At 39.6% G+C, this 20,441-nt stretch overlaps 1 protein-coding gene across 2 annotated transcripts; it reads right to left on the bottom strand.

Moving 5' to 3' along the window:
- Positions 1 to 8,538: 8,538 nt before the first annotated feature.
- On the bottom strand, positions 8,539 to 20,175 carry LOC118766037 (zinc finger protein 239-like). Of its 2 annotated transcripts, none has more exons than XM_036509182.1 (2): positions 19,788 to 20,175; positions 8,539 to 11,009 (listed from the first exon to the last, which is right to left on the bottom strand). In XM_036509182.1, the coding sequence occupies exon 2, from the start codon at positions 9,609 to 9,611 to the stop codon at positions 8,691 to 8,693; it is 921 nt and encodes a 306-aa protein (XP_036365075.1). In that variant the 5' UTR covers positions 9,612 to 11,009; positions 19,788 to 20,175; the 3' UTR covers positions 8,539 to 8,690. The 2 variants fall into 2 exon arrangements, with proteins under 2 accessions (XP_036365075.1, XP_036365074.1); XM_036509181.1 differs by lacking the exon at positions 19,788 to 20,175 and adding an exon at positions 19,406 to 19,668.
- Between the last annotated feature and the right edge of the window lie 266 nt (positions 20,176 to 20,441).

Below are 20,441 nucleotides of genomic sequence, written 5' to 3'. Positions count from 1 at the left end.
ACAAGGACAGACAAACGGATTAAGTCGATTACATCGACCCCAGTGGGTAACTGGTACTTATTTAATCGACCCCGAAAGGATGAAAGGCAAAGTCGACCTCGGCGGAATTTGAACTCAGGACGTAACAGCAGACGAAATACGGCTACGCATTTCGCCTGACGTGCTAACGTTTCTGCCAGCTCGCCGCCATATATATATGTGTGTGTGTTTGTGTGTCTGTGTTTGTCCCCCCAACATCACTTGACAACCGATGGTGGTGTGTTTACATCCCCGTAACTTAGTGCATTGATCAGGTCCTATAGCTGGTCTTCGTTGTTGTCTGAGTCTCCGGCCCCTCCCTTCGGTGCTTCTACAACAGCACTTAAGGTGGTTCGGTTATGCAGCCCGGTGTCCAGAGGGTGAGCTGATTCACAATGTCCTCCTCCCACCTCCACTTCCCAGCTGGGGGAAGACTTGGGCAACGATGATAAAGGGGGAATTCTCCGAACTCTCAGGTTTGCAAGTGGTCGGTCTGCGCAGATGGAACCGCGAATGGCTCGCTATCTCCAGTGACCCCACACAGGACCATCGAGTGTGGGCTGCCATGGTTCGTGATGCCGTTAGGAACAGAGAAGAAGCCAGCTCAACCCACCCTGGGTGAATGCCATCACAAGTACAAGTAAGTAAGTATAACCTTCATTGCAAGGCCTGACATAGCAGAACAAGTTGATGTCAGTCCCAGAACAGCTGTCAGGTATCTCCACAAACTTCGCTACTATGGCAGAGCAGCAAGAAGGAAGCTACTTCTTCAATCAGTCAATATCAAGCAGAGAAAACATTAGGCCAATGAGATGGTGGAGAGGCCACTTGCATTTTGGGACACTGTCTCTGATGAATCCAGATTTGCTGTATTTTCTGACAATAGTCAAGTGTGGGTTTGGAGACTCTGTAATCAATAATTTGAACATGAAAAGATTGCTGCCAACAATAGAACATGGCAGCTATTCTGTGATGGTCTGGTGAGCAATTTGGAGCAATGGTCAGTCAGAGCTGGTGGAGTGTGAGGCAAACATAAACTCAGATAAATATGCATTCATATTGCAAAAAGGACTCCTTCTAATCTTCTCTAGAAGAAGACTATTTATGGAAGATGGGGCTCCTTGTCACACAGCTAAAACGATCCAAGATTGGTTGGAAGAGAAGTGCATTAAAAAGCTTCCATAACCAAGCCAGTCACAAGATATGAACCCTATTGAACACTTCTGGGGCATAATGGACAAGACACTTTGTAAAAAGAACAAGAAAGCATCCTCAAAGCCAGATCTTTTGAGATTACTGCATGAAACTTGGTAAGAAATTCCTCAAGAGAATATTAGTCATCTGACCAGGAGCATGCTTAATAGGATCCTTGCATTAAAAAATGCAAAGCGTATGTCTACCAAATATTAGATATTTACATTACAATAATTAATAAATAATTTGAATGTATATTTTCAGATTTGAATGTATTTTAATGATTATAAGGGTGTCTATTTACTTCTGTCGTGTCTGTGAATATATAACAACAATATACCAACAATATGCCAACAATATACCAACCCTTTCTACTATAGGCACAAGGCCTGAAATTTAGGGGAGGGGGCCAGTCAACTAAATCGATCCCAGTGCACAACTAGTACTTAATTTATCGACCCCGAAAGGATGAAAGGCAAAGTTGACCTTGGCAGAATTTGAACTCAGAATGTAATGGCAGATGAAATACCTATTTCTTTACTACCCACAAGGGGCTAAACACAGAAGGGTCAAACAAGGACAGATTATATCGACCCCAGTGCATAACTGGTACTTATTTAATTGACCCTGAGTGGAATTTCAACTCAGAACGTAGTGGCAGACGAAATACCACTAAGCATTTCACCCTGCATAATATACCAACAGTATAACAACATCAACAACCATTGCCGCTCCTCAATACTAGCACAATTGATGAACTATTACACTCCACAACCAACAACCCTTCATAGTTCAGCTATCCACTTCTTCATATCCCTGAAGTACAATAAGTGATGCATTATCCTCATTGTCATCGTGTTCCACTTCTACCAGCCTTATCACAACTAAACAATAGCAACAACAACAAAATCAGCATTGGAAATCACTCTTCAATACGAGAACAAATGATGACCTGTTAAACCCTACAATCAAGAGCTGTCATCATATTGGAGGCTTGAGTCTGTTATATCAAGTGAGAGCCTGTTCAGCACACATCGCTGTTTGAAGACCTGATCCTGTACCACATTGACACAATACTGTCTGACATGCTGTGCTGTATTGCATGTACATAAAATCTTGCACAATGAAAACACTTTGGACATCCTCTTGGAAAACTTCATCGCCAAAACAATCAAGGAGAAAAAAAATGATTTATTTACCTAAATTTTAACATACTCTCCTTTGAAATGGTCACCTTGTGCAGCAATACACAGGTCCTAGCATTTCTGCCTCTTTAGGAATCTGGCCTGGAAGTTGTTTTCCATAAGTGAGTTGAGGACCTTCTGTGATTCATCTTGGATCTCGACGATGGTGTCAAAAGGGCAACCTTTGAGCTGCATTTTCATTATGGGGAAGAGATGAAATTTCACAGATGTTAAATCTGGTGAGTAGGGCAGATGTGGAAACGACACCATGTTGCTTTTGGTGAGAAACTCACAAGTGAGGAGAGCTCTGCGATAGAACGCATTGTTGTTGTGAAGAATCCAATTTCTTCACATACATTTCCACCCAATTAGCACTGCCCCTTTCATGGCTTGCATCCCCTGAATCTGAGTCACCTTGAGATGCATGTTTGCCAAGTTTGTGCCAAAACTGCTTTCAACTGACAACACACCTGCCCATTCAGCACAGTTTATGCAGCAATTTTTGACTAGGCACAGCATTCCCCAGGTCCGACATTCACCGTATTCCCCAGACTTGCCCCTTGCGACTTTTTCCTTTATCCAAAAATCAAATCCGGCTTGAAAGGAAGAAGATTTCAGGATATCAAGGAAATCAAAATGAATGCAACAAAGTAGCTGCTGATCATCCCAGAAAACGAGTTCCAGGAATTCTTCCATCAGTGGAAACAACACTGGATTAAGTGTGTGGGTTCTGAAGGCGACTACTTTGAATAAACTAACTAATAAATAAACTAATATATATATATATTATATATCATTATTATATATTATTTTCCTTCAAATAGAAGTAGTGTGTTGATCACTCTTGCTTTGTCAGCTTTGAATTATTCCACTGCTCGAAGAAATTGGCAGACAGGGCTTAGAGGTCTTGCTGCACAAGTTTACTGAGCAGAAAGTGGGAACAATAGTCAGCCACCTTCACATATGAGGTGTTATCAAAACGTTCCCAAACTATTTCTGTAGTGCGCCAACAGATGGCAGCACACAGTTGTGTGTGCAATGAGAACTAGCAGTGACCTTCACGAGGCAGTGTGCCCCGTGATATTGCTGTGTTTACTTCACAAGCTATGAAATTTGTGGTTTTGCGATCACCTGTGATTTTTGTCATGGACAGGAAGTTGGAACAAAGAACCAATCTGTAATTATGCTACAGAGACATTGAACATGCTTCAGCAAGCTTATAGCAACAAGGCAATGGGTCGTACACAATGTTTTGAGTGGCATGGGTACACGACAGAGCCACAGTTCAATCAAGAGGATACTCATCATGTTTCTTTGACATCTGCAGTATTGTGCATCAAGAGTTCACCCCCCAGGGCCAGATCATCAATCGAGAGTTCTACAGTAACATTTTAAAGCATTTGAGGGAGGACATTCAGCTAAAGTGACCAGATGAAGCATGAGAAGGTGTTTATGAGATATTTAATGTTTATGCTTAGCATCAAAGGGGCCAGTAGGCAGTAGGTGATCAGGTTGGTCATGGCGGCAACAGGGGTTACCTCAAGGTGACTCAGATTCAGGAGATGTAAGCCATGAAGGGGGCAGTGCTACTAGGCGTAGTGCTAACCGGGTGGAGGAGTATGATTGTTGAGAGACCTTAAAACACATAAGGACCTCAGGAAACATTCCTTTTCGTGTATCTAAGAGCATCGCAAGATGATGTATGGAAGTTAGTGCCCCAGCATGGCTGCAGCCCAAAAGACTGAAACATGTAAAAGATACAAGGAAGGTGTGTGTGTATGTATATACATATGTATACATGCGCACACACAAATAGATGTGTGTTTATGCATGTGAGTATACGTGAGTGCATGTGTATTTGTGAGCTTGTAATCCAGCCAGGAGAAGCCACAAGTAATTTGGATATAAAATGAAATTTATGTAATCTTAGATGTGGTTTGCAGTCCTACCACACACATAGACACACACACACAGACACACACACACACACATAGACACACACACACACAGACACAAACACACAGACACACCCACACACATAGACACACACATACATGCACACACATGCACATAGACACACACATACATAGACACAAACAGAGAGGGAGAGAGAGTGGGGGTGGTGCTTAGCCACAAACACACACACAGATACACTAAGGCAGGCACAGACACACACACAATGCATATTCTTCCTTCCTCTGAAAAATATAATCTAATGTCCTAGATATTTTCTAGGATGTGCAATATTCATCCCTGCTCCCTGGAGCATTAGCAACATAGATATATATTACAGATTTGTGCATAGACACACACACACCGTGTGTGTATGAATACACATATACATATGAATACACATATACATATGTGAGTGTATGAATACACATACACACACAGATATTTATGTATCTCTCTGTCTCTGTCTGTCTCTCCCTCTCTCTCTCTATATATATATACACACACAAACACATATACACACAAATAAATGTATACATAAATGCATATGTACATATATATGTATGCATGCACACACACACTCATACACTTGTGTGTTTGTGTGTGAATTGTATCTGGGTCATGGACTTGGTTTGTTGAGAACTTCCTGTCACACTACACCAGTTCCTACACACACATACACACACACAAACACACACACACAAACACGCACACACACACACACACACACACATTATCAATTTACAAAATCAACCACTTGGATACAATTCACTATAAATACAATGTTAGGCCTTCAGACATTACTAAAATACTTAGATCATTTTTCCCCAAGTAGACAATTCCTCACACACACACCCACCCACCCACACACACACACACACACACAGATGCTCGCTCACACACCAGGTGTTGCAAGATGTTGCTAAGTGTTCTTTGAAAATGATAAAATTATATTTTAAAAATGTGAAAAATATTTATATTTGTAGGTGCAGGCGAGGCTGTGTGGTAAGAAACTTGTTCCCAACCACATGGTTCCAGGTTCAGTCCCATTGCATGGCATCGGTGGGCAAGTGTCTTCTACTATAGCCTCAGACTGACGAGAAGCTTTGTGAGTAGATTTGGTAGGTGGAAACTGAAGGAAGCCCATTGTACATATATATATATTGAAATCAAAATCGAATTCGCTCAAAAATCAATGGAAATTGTAGTTGTGATACCAGTGCTGGTGGCACGTAAAAGAACCATCCGAACGTGGCCATTGCCAGCGCCGCCCCGACTGGCCTCCATGCCGGTGCCACGTAAAAAGCACCAACCAATCGTGGTCGATGCCAGCTTCGCCTGGCACGTAAAAAGCACCCACTACACTCACGGAGTGGTTGGCATTAGGAAGGGCATCCAGCTGTAGAAACTCTACCAGATCAGACTGGGCCTGGTGCAGCCTCCTGGCTTCCCAGACCCCAGTTGAACTGTCCAACCCATGCCAGCATGGAAAGCGGACGTAAAACGATGATGATGATGATCTGTCTGTGTCTTTCTGTGTTTGTCCCCCATCATCACTTGACAACCGGTGTTGGTGTGTTTACTTCCCTTTAACTTAGTGGTTCAGCAAAAGAGACTGATAGAATAAGTACTAGGCTTAAAAAATAAGTCCTGGGGTTGATTCGTTCAACTAAAACTCTTCATGGAAGTGTTCTAGCATGGTCGCAGTCAAATGACTGAAACAAATAAAAGAATAAAATATTTTCCTTTGGTCTAATTATTTTTATATGTTGTTAAGTTTAACATAAATCTACAGATGCCATACTGCGACCCCTCTTCAGTGTTGTATTCTGAGATTATTGGATGTTTCGTGCCTAACAATAGACACCCTCATCCCGAGAACCCGACTTACCTGAGTTGATCTGAGCTTGTTTCCTAAAATATATAAATACCTAAAAAAAAATTTCCCAACCACATGGTTCCGGGTTCAGTCTGACCTTGGGCAAGTGTCTATATAGCCCTGGGTAAACCAAAGCCTTGTAAGTGGATTTGGTAGACGGAAACTGAAAGAAGCCTGTCATATATATTTATGTGTGTGTGTTTATCCCCCATCTGTGGCATTGCTTGACAACTGATGTTGGTGTGTTTACGTCCCTGTAACTTAGCAGTTTGGCAAAAGACACCAATAGAATAAGAACTAGGCTTACAAAGAACAAGTCCTGGGGTCAGTTTCTTCAACTAAAACCCTTTAAGGTGGTGCTCCAGCATGGCCACAATCAAATGATAGAAACAAGTAAAAGAATAAAAGAAAGAAGAACATTTAATAGATGAAGGCTTGACTGAGTGGTAACAAGTTCGTTTCCCAACCACATGGTTCAGGGTTCAGTTCCACTGCGTTGCATCTTGGGTTTCTACAACTGGATGCCCTTCCTAATGCCAAAGCTACCAGATAATGTATGATTAATTCCAAACAAGGTGAATAACTAAACATTACACTTGATAGAGTAATTTGAAAGCCGAAGGGTTAAAGTAGATTTAGTTGATATTTCTAGCAGGCCAAGTGGCTATGTAGAAGCTTTTTTATCGGTTTGAGCAAGACAATTTCAACCCCGGTTGTAGCCAGTTCACTTCTCTGTCTCCACAAATACCAATGAGAAATGTATGAATGCCACTGCTTCCATATTTACTGTTCTCTGATAAAATAAGCTGGAAAATGAGTACCAAGGATAACTGGGAGTTAAATTTTGTGATAGACTGGTATCCCATTCAAGGGGTTAGTACTGTACTTTTGGTTACTCTGGCTTAATGAACCATTTTACTACAAGGTTCAGACATTATTGTGGTGTGGTGGTTTGTATATGGCCCTGAGAGCTATTCAACCGGAGCTCATGCTCCTGGCAAAGCCTTCCATGCTGGACAGGCCAAACAATAGGGGTCAGACTAATATGGATAACTTCATTCCTGAGATGAAAATGGGTTTGTGTAGGACCAACACCCCTACCTAGAATAAAATAAAGTCACAAAGGCACCAGTGACGTACTTACCAGTCTGTGTCTCATCGGCACTATGGACTCCTTTTCTACCTTATCCAGGATCTAAACTATTACAAACTGTCACACTCCACACTCTAAGAATCCATTACAGCTGATCTTAGTAATTGGTTTCACATAAGATATTAGGTAACTGGGTGGTTATCTAATACACATGCTCTTCAGTGATGGCATTCTTTCCATTCCTGGAAACATGTGTTAGATAACCACTCTTAATATCCAGTGGAAAACTGGCAGATAAGATCAGCTGTAATGCATCTATGGCACTGTATACTTTGATAAATATATGATGTATGCTTCAGAGAGAAGCATCAGTTAAGTACAAGCATAGCAGCAAGCAACCATATAAATCAGAAGGGAGCAAGAAATTATGCAATGAACTACATTGGCTAACAGTTGTTTCTGCTGTAGGATACAATGCACTCATAGTTAGGTGCATGTGTATCACCACCTTGTAGCTTTGTCAGAACTCCAGATATATGTATGTATGTATGGGTATGTGTGTGTATGTATGTGTTTGTATGTATGCCTGTATGTGTGTCTGTCTGTATTTATGTATGTATGTCTACCTGTATGTGTGTGTGTATGTATGTATGTGTGTCTGTCTGTATTTATGTATGTATGTCTGTATGTATGTGTGTGTGTGCATGTACGTACGTATGTATGTATGTATGCATGTGAGTATGTCATTATTCAGTTTTATTTCAAGATTTCTTGCCAATAGAGAAAGGAGTCAGTTTCTAACCTAGATCCGAGGCTCCTTCACTGGAATTTCAACATCAACAACAGGGTGTTTTTGTTTGTTTGTATGTATGTATACGTGCAGATTTATATGTTTTGTTCTATGCATATTCTTTTCATGCACATACTAGCATATCTAGACAAGCTCATATATGATAAACTTCTGGGAAGTCTCACAGAATTTTACAACTTCAGAGATGGCTTGGATCTGTAGTCTTTGAATCAGCTTTCTCCTTTCTGGTTCTGAGAAGCGTAATTTCACAAGATTGGTATTTAGGCAGATTGTTACATATCCCAATGCCCCAATAATTACAGGTGTGTGTGTGTGTGTATGTGTATAAAGCACTGTTGTATAACACTGGAAGTTAAGTTGAACAACAAGGAATTTTCACGATAATAACAGAGACATAACAAAAATGCATTGGTGTAGAGAGATTTATGACTTTTATGAAATTTGTTTAATTCTATGTTCCAGTCTGTACCAATTACGGTAGGATGGAGGGCTCAGATAGTGTTTCACTAAATAACATGATACGATAGGGAACAAAAATCTGTATGTAGGGACTGTCGACTATGAATAGTACATCTGTAATAAAGTGGTGTCTTTAATCATTGGGGTATCTATATCATGGGAGAATGAGGTACTCTGTTCAGAAAAGGTGGATTTAAAATCAAAGGGGTACTCTTCTTTTTTCTCCTCTTCTTTTACCTCGCTTTTATCTTTTTCTAGTTTGTTGCCGTCTAATCCAGGGGGAGCTGTAGCTCGCCTCATGTTAATGTTCGACAGAATGTGGTCAGTGTGTATTTTAGTATGGCGTAACAAATTACAGTTAGTGGAGAAAGATTTACCACAGATATCACATATGTAGGGCCTCTCGGTGGTGTGCGTCCACTCGTGACGTCGGAGGTTGGTACTGGTGGAGAAGGATTTCAGACAGACAGAACACTGATACGGTCTCTCGTTCGAATGAGTCTGAATGTGACGCTTCAATTGGAAATTGTCTGGGAAGGATTTGTCGCACATGTCACACATGAACGGTTTCTGATCTGTATGAGTCCAAATGTGGTGTTTCAGGTGTGTGCTGGTGGAGAAACTCTTTTCGCAGATGACACAACGAAAAGGTTTCTCCGATGTGTGGATTCGTAAATGACGTTGTAGATGAGAGCGATCAGAAAACATTTTCTGACAGATTGAACAGGTGAATGGCTTCACACCTGTGTGAATGCGTGTGTGGATCTTTAGTGAAGATGAAGTTGTGAAACCAATACCACAAAGGTCACACTTGAATGGGCGTTCCCCAGTGTGTGTCCGAATATGAGTTTTTAAGTTCCAAGACGTTGTGAAAGCTTGTTTGCAGTGGTCACATTGGTAGGGTTTCTCCCCCGTATGTGTCCTGGTATGGATACGCAGATCTGAACTCCCTGTAAAACACTTGTTGCACACTTCACATTTGTATCGTTTTTCAACAACATATTTCTCAACAAAATACATTTTTACAACCTGATTTTTAAAATGTCAAAAAAAAAAAAAAAAAAAACTGTAAGTGTGTGATTTTTGAATAGGTGTTACACTCAGGCAAGTTTTAGAAGTGTGTTTTAGAGAGCAAGATTTAACAAATATTACTATGATTGGTCTTAACCATCTTCTTTCTTTTTTTTTTATATCTATTTGATATGATGCCACAATTTGTTTCTTAAACAATGGAATAGTCTGGAAACACACCACAATAGTGGAATGCGAAGGTATTGAATCTGTTCTGCTTACTTATGTTATTCCTCCAATATTTGAATCATCATCGTAACAACGGTCATGAAAGTAATATCCAAGGTCTACCCTGATTTTTCAAATACTGCTGACATATATATATATATATGTATGAGAATCTAAGGATTGTTATCAATCAGTCACCTACAACAACACTGGTTTAAGCAATCAAGATTTCCTGTTCTTTATCTCCACCTTCTCACTGAGTGGGTGAGTGTTTTGATGTTTGGCAATGAGTGTTTTGAAAGATTTACTAATATAAATCACAGTACAGGTCTGTGATGACAATGAAAAGTAAGGATTTTGTTGATGATGGAGATGCTGATGACGATAATGATGATAACTGATAATTTGAAAATGAAATTTAATGCATTGTCTTTTGTTGTTTTTATCTTCTTGATTAATCTGGTTGTTTATTTTTAATTTTCTACTTTTATTTCTGTGGCAGTTCAGCAGGAAATTATATTTATGTCAGCATGGATCACAGGTCAAACCTAACTTCTTCAAGTTGGCATCACTTACATACATCAATGACCAATAAAATATATATCATTCCTAACATTTCTGGTGGAGGGTATATTGGGGTTACAACATTTTTGGTGGGGTTACAGGAGTTTCACCCCCATTCCAAGGTAACTTTGAGTGAGAAGTGGTTGATAGCTTGTAACAAATATCTCAAGACGGAGGAAGCTGGAGGAGTAAAAATGAACTACTGGAAGAGGTTAGAACAAGAGCTGAGGGTAGTAATTAAGTGAATGTGACTAAATAACCATAGAATGCACTGATATGACAAGAGATGATGTGTTGCTGGGGACAAAGTGGGGAAGAAGATCATCAGGGGATACACAACTCAAAGGAAATGACTGCGGTAAACTCTAGCAAGAAGAGTTTGAAGTAACAGCAAGACAAAACACTTATGGAAGCGAATATATTCTTATTGCAATAAACACAGGTAAAAGGTGGAAATTTGTTGATGCTTCTTAGGCTCTGTAAATGTAATGATTTTCTGATTGATGTAAGAGTTGTTGTTGCTGGCTTTTGGAGGAACTTGGTGTGGAAGACATTCTGAAGAGAGACTGTAGCTGTGTCAGGGGTATGGAGGTGTGAATCTTCAGTGGAACTTTTCTGAAATGAGAAACAGATATTTATTGATCTGTCACAGAAACTGTCACTTTGCATGAATTATATAATAACTGGACACATTGAAACTCCGACGTCTGGCAGCTGACCTGGCAGACACCCATAAAATTATCAACCATCGCACAAACAATAACACTGAGCACCTCTTCAAACTCCACCCATCTAACACCCGTGAACATATTTACAAAGTAAGAAAACAGCACAGCTCCCATGACTTTAGGAAACATTTTTTCACGCTGAGAGTTGCTGAAGCGTGGAACAAACTGCCGGCATCGGTTGTTAGTTGTCGGAGCACTGCATCCTTCAAGACTTCCATGCTTCCTGAGATTCGCCAACACTACACTTGATTTTCTCCCCTCCATACACACACAAGCATGTTCACTTTCCAGACATTTCTACATTACTGCATGTACTTTATATGCACTTTCTGACAAGTTGTGGTGCACCTGAGCACTGTATACAATAATTTCATTATTATTATTATTATTATTATTATTATAACTATTCACGACACCGGTGATTGTTTTCACTGTTTTCCTACACATCCGTGGCAAACAAATTTCATGCAAGCATGCATTTGGCCGTGAGTACATGCTATTGATAAGGTACAATGAAGGAGAAATACATCTGGTGTTCTCACTAACTGCTAGTGGGATGGTTTTTAAACAGGCAGCGAGCTGGCAGAATCATTAGCACACTGGACGAAATGCTTACTGGTATTTCATCCATCTGGGTTCAAACTCTGCTGAAGCTGACTAACAATATAATCTGATCTTGGCAAGTATGGTTGACAACTTCAGGTGTGTTTCAGTCTTATTAAATCTCTTCAGTTAAGTATAGCTTTCACCACACTTGTCAGATTCGTGATAAGAACATAAATATACTGATGTACATGAGTAGACATCAAAAATAATGAGATTGACTGAGAGGAAAATTTATCCAGGGTCATCAACTGTATGAAAAAACAACAGTCAAGTTGGGCAAATATCTTCTACTATAGCCTCCGGCCGACCAAAGCCTTGTGAGTGGATTTGGTAGACAGAAACTGAAAAAAGCCCATCGTATATATGTATATGTATGTGTGTGTGTGTGTGTGCGTGTTTGTGTGTCTGTGTTTGTCCCCCCAACATCACTTGACAAACAATGCTGGTGTGTTTACGTCCCTGTAGCTTAGCAGTCACGCAAAAGGCTTACAAAGAATAAGTCCTGGGGTCGATTTGCTTGACTAAAAGCGGTGCTCCACCATGGCCACAGTCAAATGACTGAAACAAGTAAACGAGAAAGAGAAAGAGTATAAAATTTTGATGGAAATTTGAACTTAGATCACTTTAACCCTTCAGTATTTCAACTGGCTAAGTCCTGCCTAAATATTCTACCTGTTTTGTGCTCAAACCAGCCACATCAGGCCTCCTACAATTATTCTACAAAATCATTATAGAATGTAAGCAATCACCTCATCAAAATCTTGAAGCTACAAAATAACGTATTATCAATTCAAAACAATGTGAATAAATAAGTATTACATTTCTTTCCTACTCTAGGCACAAGGCCTGAAATTTTTGGGAAGAGGCGGGGGTAGTTGATTAGATTGACCCCAGTACACAACAGGTACTTAATTTATCAACCCCAAAAGGATGAAAGGCAAAGTCAACCTCAGCGGAATTTGAACTCAGAACATAGACAGACAAAATACCTATTTCTTTAGTACCCACAAGGGGCTAAACACAGAGGGGACAAACAAGGAAAGACAAACAGATTAAGTTGATTACATCAACCCCAGTGCATAACTGGTACTTAATTTATCAGCCCCGAAAGGATGAAAGGCAAAGTTGACCTCAGCGGTATTTGAACTCAGAATGTAGCAGCAGATGAAATACTGCTAAGCATTTCACCCGGCGCGCTAACATTTCTGGCTCAAATATTCTACTTGGGTTCTGCTGAAACCTGCCAGATTAGGCCTCTTACACCTACCTTACAATGTCATTTGAAAAATTAACAATCACACCATCAGAATCTCAAAGATACGAGATGATGCATGATTAATTCAAAACAATGTGAATAAATAAGCATTACATTTGACAGAAAAATCTAAAGGGTTAAAAAAGGGAGTTTGTATCACAGATCTAGGGAAGGTCTCAGGTGGGTTGGTATCAAAAGGGTTAAGAGAATAAATGGATAATCCACAACAAGAATTTGATGAGGATAAATAGGCTCTAATTTACAAGTTTTACTGAAAGGAAAAAAAAAATCCCAAATATTTCTTCTCCATACATCTGAGGTCATTTCAAAGCCCCTAGAGGAAATAAATAAAGGAAAGAAGGAGTGGTAAGTTATTTTTTTAAAATACTGACTCCTTGGTATTTTGAATGACATCCGACTACATAATAACCATTGCTCCAGATACAAAAGCTCTGAGACATATAATGTTACCGAAATGTTGCCGCTACGTCGTGACAGATGTGGCTGGTGACTAGGCTGAGAGGCTGAACATTGCCTAAGCTTCAGACAAATAAAAAAAAAATTAGAAAAAGAAAAAAATAAAGCTCTCATAATTTTATTTTTATTAACTTCTTTATGAAACATGAAATTAAATACCAAAACCTTTACATTTAAAAAACAATTTTCTTTTTGTTTTTAAGTCGTTTCATATTTAAATAAAGGTATCAAATATCAGATTTATTGTTGGGGTTAGGAGAGGGGGGTATTATGGTCTATTTTGTCTTCATTTTTTTATCTTTTATTTTAATTTTTTTGTTTCAGTCAATGGACTGCTGCCAAGCTGGGGCATTGCTTTGAAGGGTTTAGCTGAACAAATCAACCCCAGCACTTATTTTTAAGTCTGGTACTTCTTCTGTTGATCTCTTTTGGTGACCTGCTAAGTTACAAGGATGTAAACAAATCAACACTGGTTGTTCAAATGGTGGACACACGGACACACACACACACACAGGCCCACTGTATAGCACCTTGGGGATGAGTCTTCTACTATAAGCCCTAATCAACCAAAGCCTTGTGAGTGAATGTAATAAACTGAAAGAAGTCCATCATATCTTTATAGCTGTAGGAGTGGCTGTGTGGTAAGTAGCTTGCTTACCAACCACATGGTTCCGGGTTCAGTCCCACTGCATGGCACCTTGGGAAAGTGTCTTTTACTATAGCCTCGGGCCGACCAAAGCCTTGTGAGTGGATTTGGTAGACGGAAACTGAAAGAAGCCTGTCATATATATATATGTATGCGTGTGTACATATTTGTGTGTTTGTCCCCCCAGCATCGATTGACAACCGATGCTTAGCGGTTTGGCAAATGAGACCGAAAGAATAAGTACTAGGCTTACAAAGTATAAGTCCTAGGGTCGATTTGCTCGACTAAAGGCGGTGCTCCAGCATGGCCGCAGTAAAATGACTGAAACAAGTAAAAGAGTAAAAGAATAGTTAGAGAAGGGCCTTATGGCCAGAGAATAGTTCTGGAGCAACAAAATATGTCTGGAATAGCTAGAGTTTACTTCCAAAATATAGGTTGTATATAAAATAACTAGTTCCTTCCTTAAGCATAAGGTCATATCGTTGAAAATAGGTGAGGAGAATGGGATTTCATGGCATTTGTGTGTCTTTCTCAAGGAAAACTAGAGCCATGATTATTGAATTGGCTTCGACCGATACTCGTAACCGAGTCGTGAAATTGGTCTCACCAGGATCTAACATCATTGTAACTGAATAAATAAAACAGCCACACGTTGTTAAAAACCTAACGCTATCATTTCAGTGGACAGAAAAAAAAATAAGAAAAAGAAAATTAAGCATTAAAGGGAGGCAACCCCTGCATGTCTACAAGCTGTTAGCTTTTCCTAAAAATCTGTCATGGATTTGATTTAGCGTTGGTCAAATAGAAGCACCCTTATAATTCTAGGAATAAAGCAAAAAGAACGTGGATATGTTGCATTCTTTTCCAAAGGTCATAAGTGATGGGATTTAATTCTGTGACTGGAAACTGCAACATGATCTATGATTGCCCACAACTTATACTGCTTAAAAATTTTTTAAATATACAGACCATATAGTGGAGAATACAGCGTTGGTTTTGAGGATCATGATCCCATAACAGATATAAATACAGAGTTTATTTAGCATAAATATATACATTTGTATATTATATATTGTTGGATTATAATTCACGTAAAAACGTTCTAACGTGGTCGTTGGACCTGCTAGAAATAGTATCGAAATCTCCCTCAAATCACATCGTCGTCTAAACCCGTTTTCAGCCCAAAGAATTTTCATCGGTTTCTCCTAAACGCCCCTGTTTGTTTTCAGACTTTTAGTTAACCCTTCTTTCATACATTCTGAGTGATATAAAGCTTTCCTTTCGTAAGTCCCAAGTTTCTCAGGCAGTTGAAAAAAAGTTTGGAATGTGTATCTCATGGATACATCGGACAAGCAAAGGGTTAAGGGAATGGACACAGTGTATATAATATAGTCCTCAACATACTCTTTACTCTTTTTTGACTGCGGCCATGCTGGAGCACCGCCTTTAGTCGAGCAAATCGACCCCAGGACTTGTTCTTTGGAAGCCTAGTACTTATTCTATCGGTGTCTATTGCCGAACCGCTAAGTTACGGGGACGTAAACACACCAGCATCGGTTGTCAAGCGATGTTTTGGCGGCGGGACAAACACAGACACACTTGATGGCAGAGAAAGAGTTGGTTACGATTATGATGATGATGGTATCCTTTCTTCACCATCAAACCTTGTGAAACAATTTTAGGATCTTAGATTTCGTCCAACTTCTTGCACCGAGGCTTCGATTGGCTAAAACTACGTAATTCTAAATGCTTGCAACTTTTCAGAACTACATTTTCCCTGAAAATAATCTGATGAAAATTTGAAAAACTTTAGCTGCTCGAAAGAAATTTAACAAGACCCGAAGGGCCGAGGGAAAGTAACTTGGTGGAACATTCTACATGCTAAATACATATACGGCAGGGTATCACATACGTAATAGTGGTCCCTCAGCCTATTAGAAATAGCAGCCAAATCCCCATCAAATCCTGTTCTACTGCCTTAAATAAAATAATACACACTGGACAATGTGGACAAGGTGGTCACTAATGGAGTGGCTTTGATCATAAGTTAGTAGAAGACTGACCTGGTGTTTTGGAACTTAACGAAACTGAGTTTAATGTTTCTTTTTCTTGCATTCCCTGTTTTACTTGTTTCAGTCTTTTGACTGTGGCCATACTGGAGCACCGCCTTTAGTCGAGCAAATCGACCTAAGGACTTATTCTTTGTAAGCCAAGTACTTATTCTATCAGTCTCTTTTGCCGAACCGCTATGTTACGGGGACGTAAACACACCAGCATCGGTTGTCAAGCAATGTTGGGGGGGGGGGGACAAACACACACACACACACACAAACATATACGAGGGGCTTCTTTCAGTTTCCGTCTACCAAATCCACTCACAAGGCTTTGGTCGGCCCGAGGCTGTAGTAGAAGACACTTGCCCAAGGTGCCACGCAGTGGGACTGAACCTGGAATCATGTGGTTGGTAAGCAAGCTTCTTACCACACAGCCACTCCTACATTAATTAACAAGTCCGGGTAATAAACTCCAGCAATCAATAGCAATCAATTAAACACAGCTGGTTCCGTGTTACAGTAAAATAGACATTTTCGTTTGTCTGAGGGTTTTTCATTCAGAGTAAGGCTGTCTACTACTAATTACAAGAGCATAACTACAGAAACGTGCCACCCCGTAGACCTTTGCTTCTACGTGTTTTTTTTTTGAACGAAAGTTTCTACAAATATATTTCAAATGGTGTAGATTATGATTTTATCGGAATCTGCAGTGAAAATACATTTTTTTCTAAAATATTTTTTTTTATAGGAATTTAATGTCCAAAGAATCGATGAATATTTCACGCATCTCGACTTTGTTTTCTCATAACTTTTAGAAAAATGCATATAGGCGCAGGAGTGGCTGTGTGGTAAGTAGCTTGCTTACCAACCACATGGTTCCAGGTTCAGTCCCACTGCGTGGCACCTTGGGCAAATGTCTTCTACAATAACCACGGGCTGACCAAAGCCTTGTGAGTGGATTTGGTAGACGGAAACTGAAAGAAGCGCGTCGTATATATTTATATATATATATATATATGTGTGTGTGTGTGTGTGTGTATGTTTGTCCCCCAACATCGCTTGACAACCGATGCCGGTGTACTTACGTCCCCGTAACGTAGCGGTTTGGCAAAAGTGACCGACAGAATAAGTACTAAGCTTACAAAAAATAAGTCCTGGGGTCGATTTGCTCGATCGACTAAAGGCGGTGCTCCAGCATGGCGACAGTCAAATAAATGACTGAAACAAGTAAAAGAGTAAAGAGTTATAGTTTTCCTCCTCCACGACTTTCTTCCTATCATTTACTGTAAATTTAACAAAATTTCATTTTTACTTTTCAGGTTTATATGTTTGAAATAGTAACATTTACGTAATCCGCATCTTCGAAAACGTATTTTTGCAAAAATGTCATTTAAAAACATGTATTTTAGAGAGAGATATGAGGAAACTAAGTCGGGAAGGAGGAAAATAGAATGATCCGAAACGCTTCCAAGACTTTTTAAAATTATAACTCATATAATCATAATCTACATCCTCGAAAATGCATCTATGAAAAGTTTCATTAAAAAAATACGTGCTTATCAGAAAACTGACGGAAGAAAATCGGTGAGGCACTAAACTGTACATGTGCCGGCTTAGTTTCTCTGACATTTGCTACGCCGAGTGGCTTGCATAAATTACATTGACATTTGCTTAACCCTAGGTCAACCTTCATTTAGCAGTACTGTGATGGGAATGATTCCAATCGTGACTATCCAGTCTTATTTCCAGACATAATGCAAACTTGTACTACATTAGCGAAATTATACTCTTTTATTTTAAAAACAATTGGGCGTGATTTGGGATGAACTTGGCTGTTATTTCTAACAGGCCGAAGGACCACATAGAAACTGTCCCTTCCTCTTGTATTTCAAATACGTGGAAGATACATTTTCAAAATTTTATTTTGAATGTGTAAGAAATGACGTGTCAAATTCTTTATTAGTAGTAGGTCAGCTACGATCAAGCAGATCTACAATAAAGGCATGCCAGCCATGACCACTCCATTTTGGTGGGGTTGTGTTGCAGGACTATATTGTCCACTGTATCCTGTAATATCTTAAGACAGTAGGATGTAGTGTTAGGCTGATTTAGCTGCCATTTTTAGCATGTCGTGCGACCGCGTAAGGGATCTGTCGTTGTGAAGAATACATCACATAGATTTTAATTTCGTCTTCTCCAATTTACATTTGGCAGAGGCTGTGTGGCATCTCTCAGAATTATACCTTCTATATTCCCCCATGACCTGAAGGAAAAATAATTTCTTACAATACAGGTCTTTAATTACAATTAAAGAAAATCTTGGAGAAGAGAACAGATATTAATTACCAGGAATTTGATAGACGAAATCCTACAGCTAGTGTTTGGAGACGAGACAGTGGGCGCCAGTCCAGATTCGCCAGACACTGCTGAGAAGTTTTAGTCTTCTAATAAATGTGTCAATTTCGCAAATTCTTAATCACCAGAAAAAACTTTCATTGATAATGAGAATAACAGGAATTCGATTATAATAGAAGTGACATGATTAATTGTTGGTTAACCCCAGATCAGCTCTGATCATGGAGATATAGCTGGATCAAAAGACAGTCCAACCGTAACCACCCCGATCATAATAACAAATGTGTTCAGTTTTTTTTAAGGTGATGAGATGCATCATGAAGGAAATTTGGGGTGTTACTTTTAGCTGGTCAAACGACTATCTTGTCCCAGGTTCCGTCTTTCTTTTACCAATGCACACTACCCTACCCAAAAAGCTGGAAATAATTTTTCGGGACACATACTTCAATTTAATTAATAAGTTCGTTTTCAAAAATTTATTTTAGTCTTTGGAGAGAATTTTTTCCCACTTCATCTCGTTCGTTTTTGCGGCATGCAAAGATGTTATAAAGAAAAACAAAACCAAGGGTCGGAGCAAGCTGATGGAAATTAGAGAAATAAAAGTACTTAATTGTCCCGAGGGGTTCCCGCACTCTAAAATGACATTATTTCGCCGCGCTAATTACTGAAATTATGAAAAAGGACTTGCGTTACAAACAGATATTTTAGAAACTATAATTGTAGTATCATCTTGCATTTATATTTTCTATAGAATAGCCGGAATTTCTTTAATAATAATTTTTTTTTTTTAAAAACCCTCATTATTCCCCCCCCCCTTTTTTTGACCATAAATCCAACATGGCGGACAGGATCTGAATCTGACTTAATAGAATCCGTACTAAAAGACTTACCAAGTCATTCCTTCGTACATCTGCTTCTTTGATGGAACCCGCCTCTGTCCTCGTCTTCCTAGAAACTACTAACCTACAATTTCCAACTTGGCATTAAAACCGTCGCAACCTCAACCAACCACAAGTCCAGGAGGCCCCCGGGGGACCCAAACGGCTCTGCCCTTCCTACTTATAACACTAATCAATAAACGAGAAACGCGTGTCCGTGTATGTAGAACGAGTGTGGTGGTTGTTAGATGTAGGCATGGATTTTTGGCTTTATGCGCGCGTGTGTGTGTGTGTGTGTGTAAGTAAATATTTGTATGAATTTATTGGTGGTGGTTTTTTGTATGTTCGCGTGTCTGCATAACATGTACACAAGACCATGAAGAAGAAAACGTACCCGGAGACGAGACACAAAGTAAAATGTGGATATAGCAGTTCATCTAGGAAACCAAGAGCGAACCGACGTGGGTGTCACGGAGGGGAACTTGCCATTACTGTCTTTGGTTAATTTCCAAGAATCTCGACCAAATGTCATTATTGAAAACAACCAAACAAAAACAGACACTGGTGTAACTGATCTACGTAAACATTGATATATATATATATATATATCAGTGGTGTGTGTTTGTATATTTCAACCGGAATGGCGAAGTGGGGGAGCGGGTAGTTTCCACATCCCGAAAAGTTCTGTTTCAAGCTTTGAAATAAAATTAATAATAAACATTAGGATGTTTTTCCCCTCAACTCCCTTTGTCGGAACATTTTGGCGGTGTTCACCGAGAACTTGTTTCCATCGTCAAAAATATCCACCAACTCATAGTTGTGATTTATCAAGTAAAACATGAAGACCCAGCCTCATGATAGAACTGGGTGGTACTACTTAAGAAGAGTGGTCCCGGTGCGCGCACTCGCGTACTCGCGCATCGGAGCCTAGCTAGGGTGAACCTTCGGTATAGGTACCGGTAATTATACCGTAAGATCGCCATTTATTTTGTGTTATATTTACTTTGCTAGGTAGTCGTTGTAGGATCGACTAGCTAGCGCGGATGCG

This window comes from Octopus sinensis, linkage group LG14 (assembly GCF_006345805.1).
Source record: "Octopus sinensis linkage group LG14, ASM634580v1, whole genome shotgun sequence".
In the NCBI taxonomy this organism is placed as follows: Eukaryota; Metazoa; Mollusca; class Cephalopoda; order Octopoda; family Octopodidae; genus Octopus; species Octopus sinensis.
The sequence above is the reverse complement of the archived record's forward strand: the minus strand, read 5'-3'. Positions and strand labels throughout refer to the sequence as shown.

What these genes read in the sequence shown, in the direction of transcription:
- LOC118766037 (XM_036509182.1), bottom strand. Translation starts at nt 9,611, where the DNA reads ATGTATTTTGTTGAGAAATATGTTGTTGAAAAACGATACAAATGTGAA.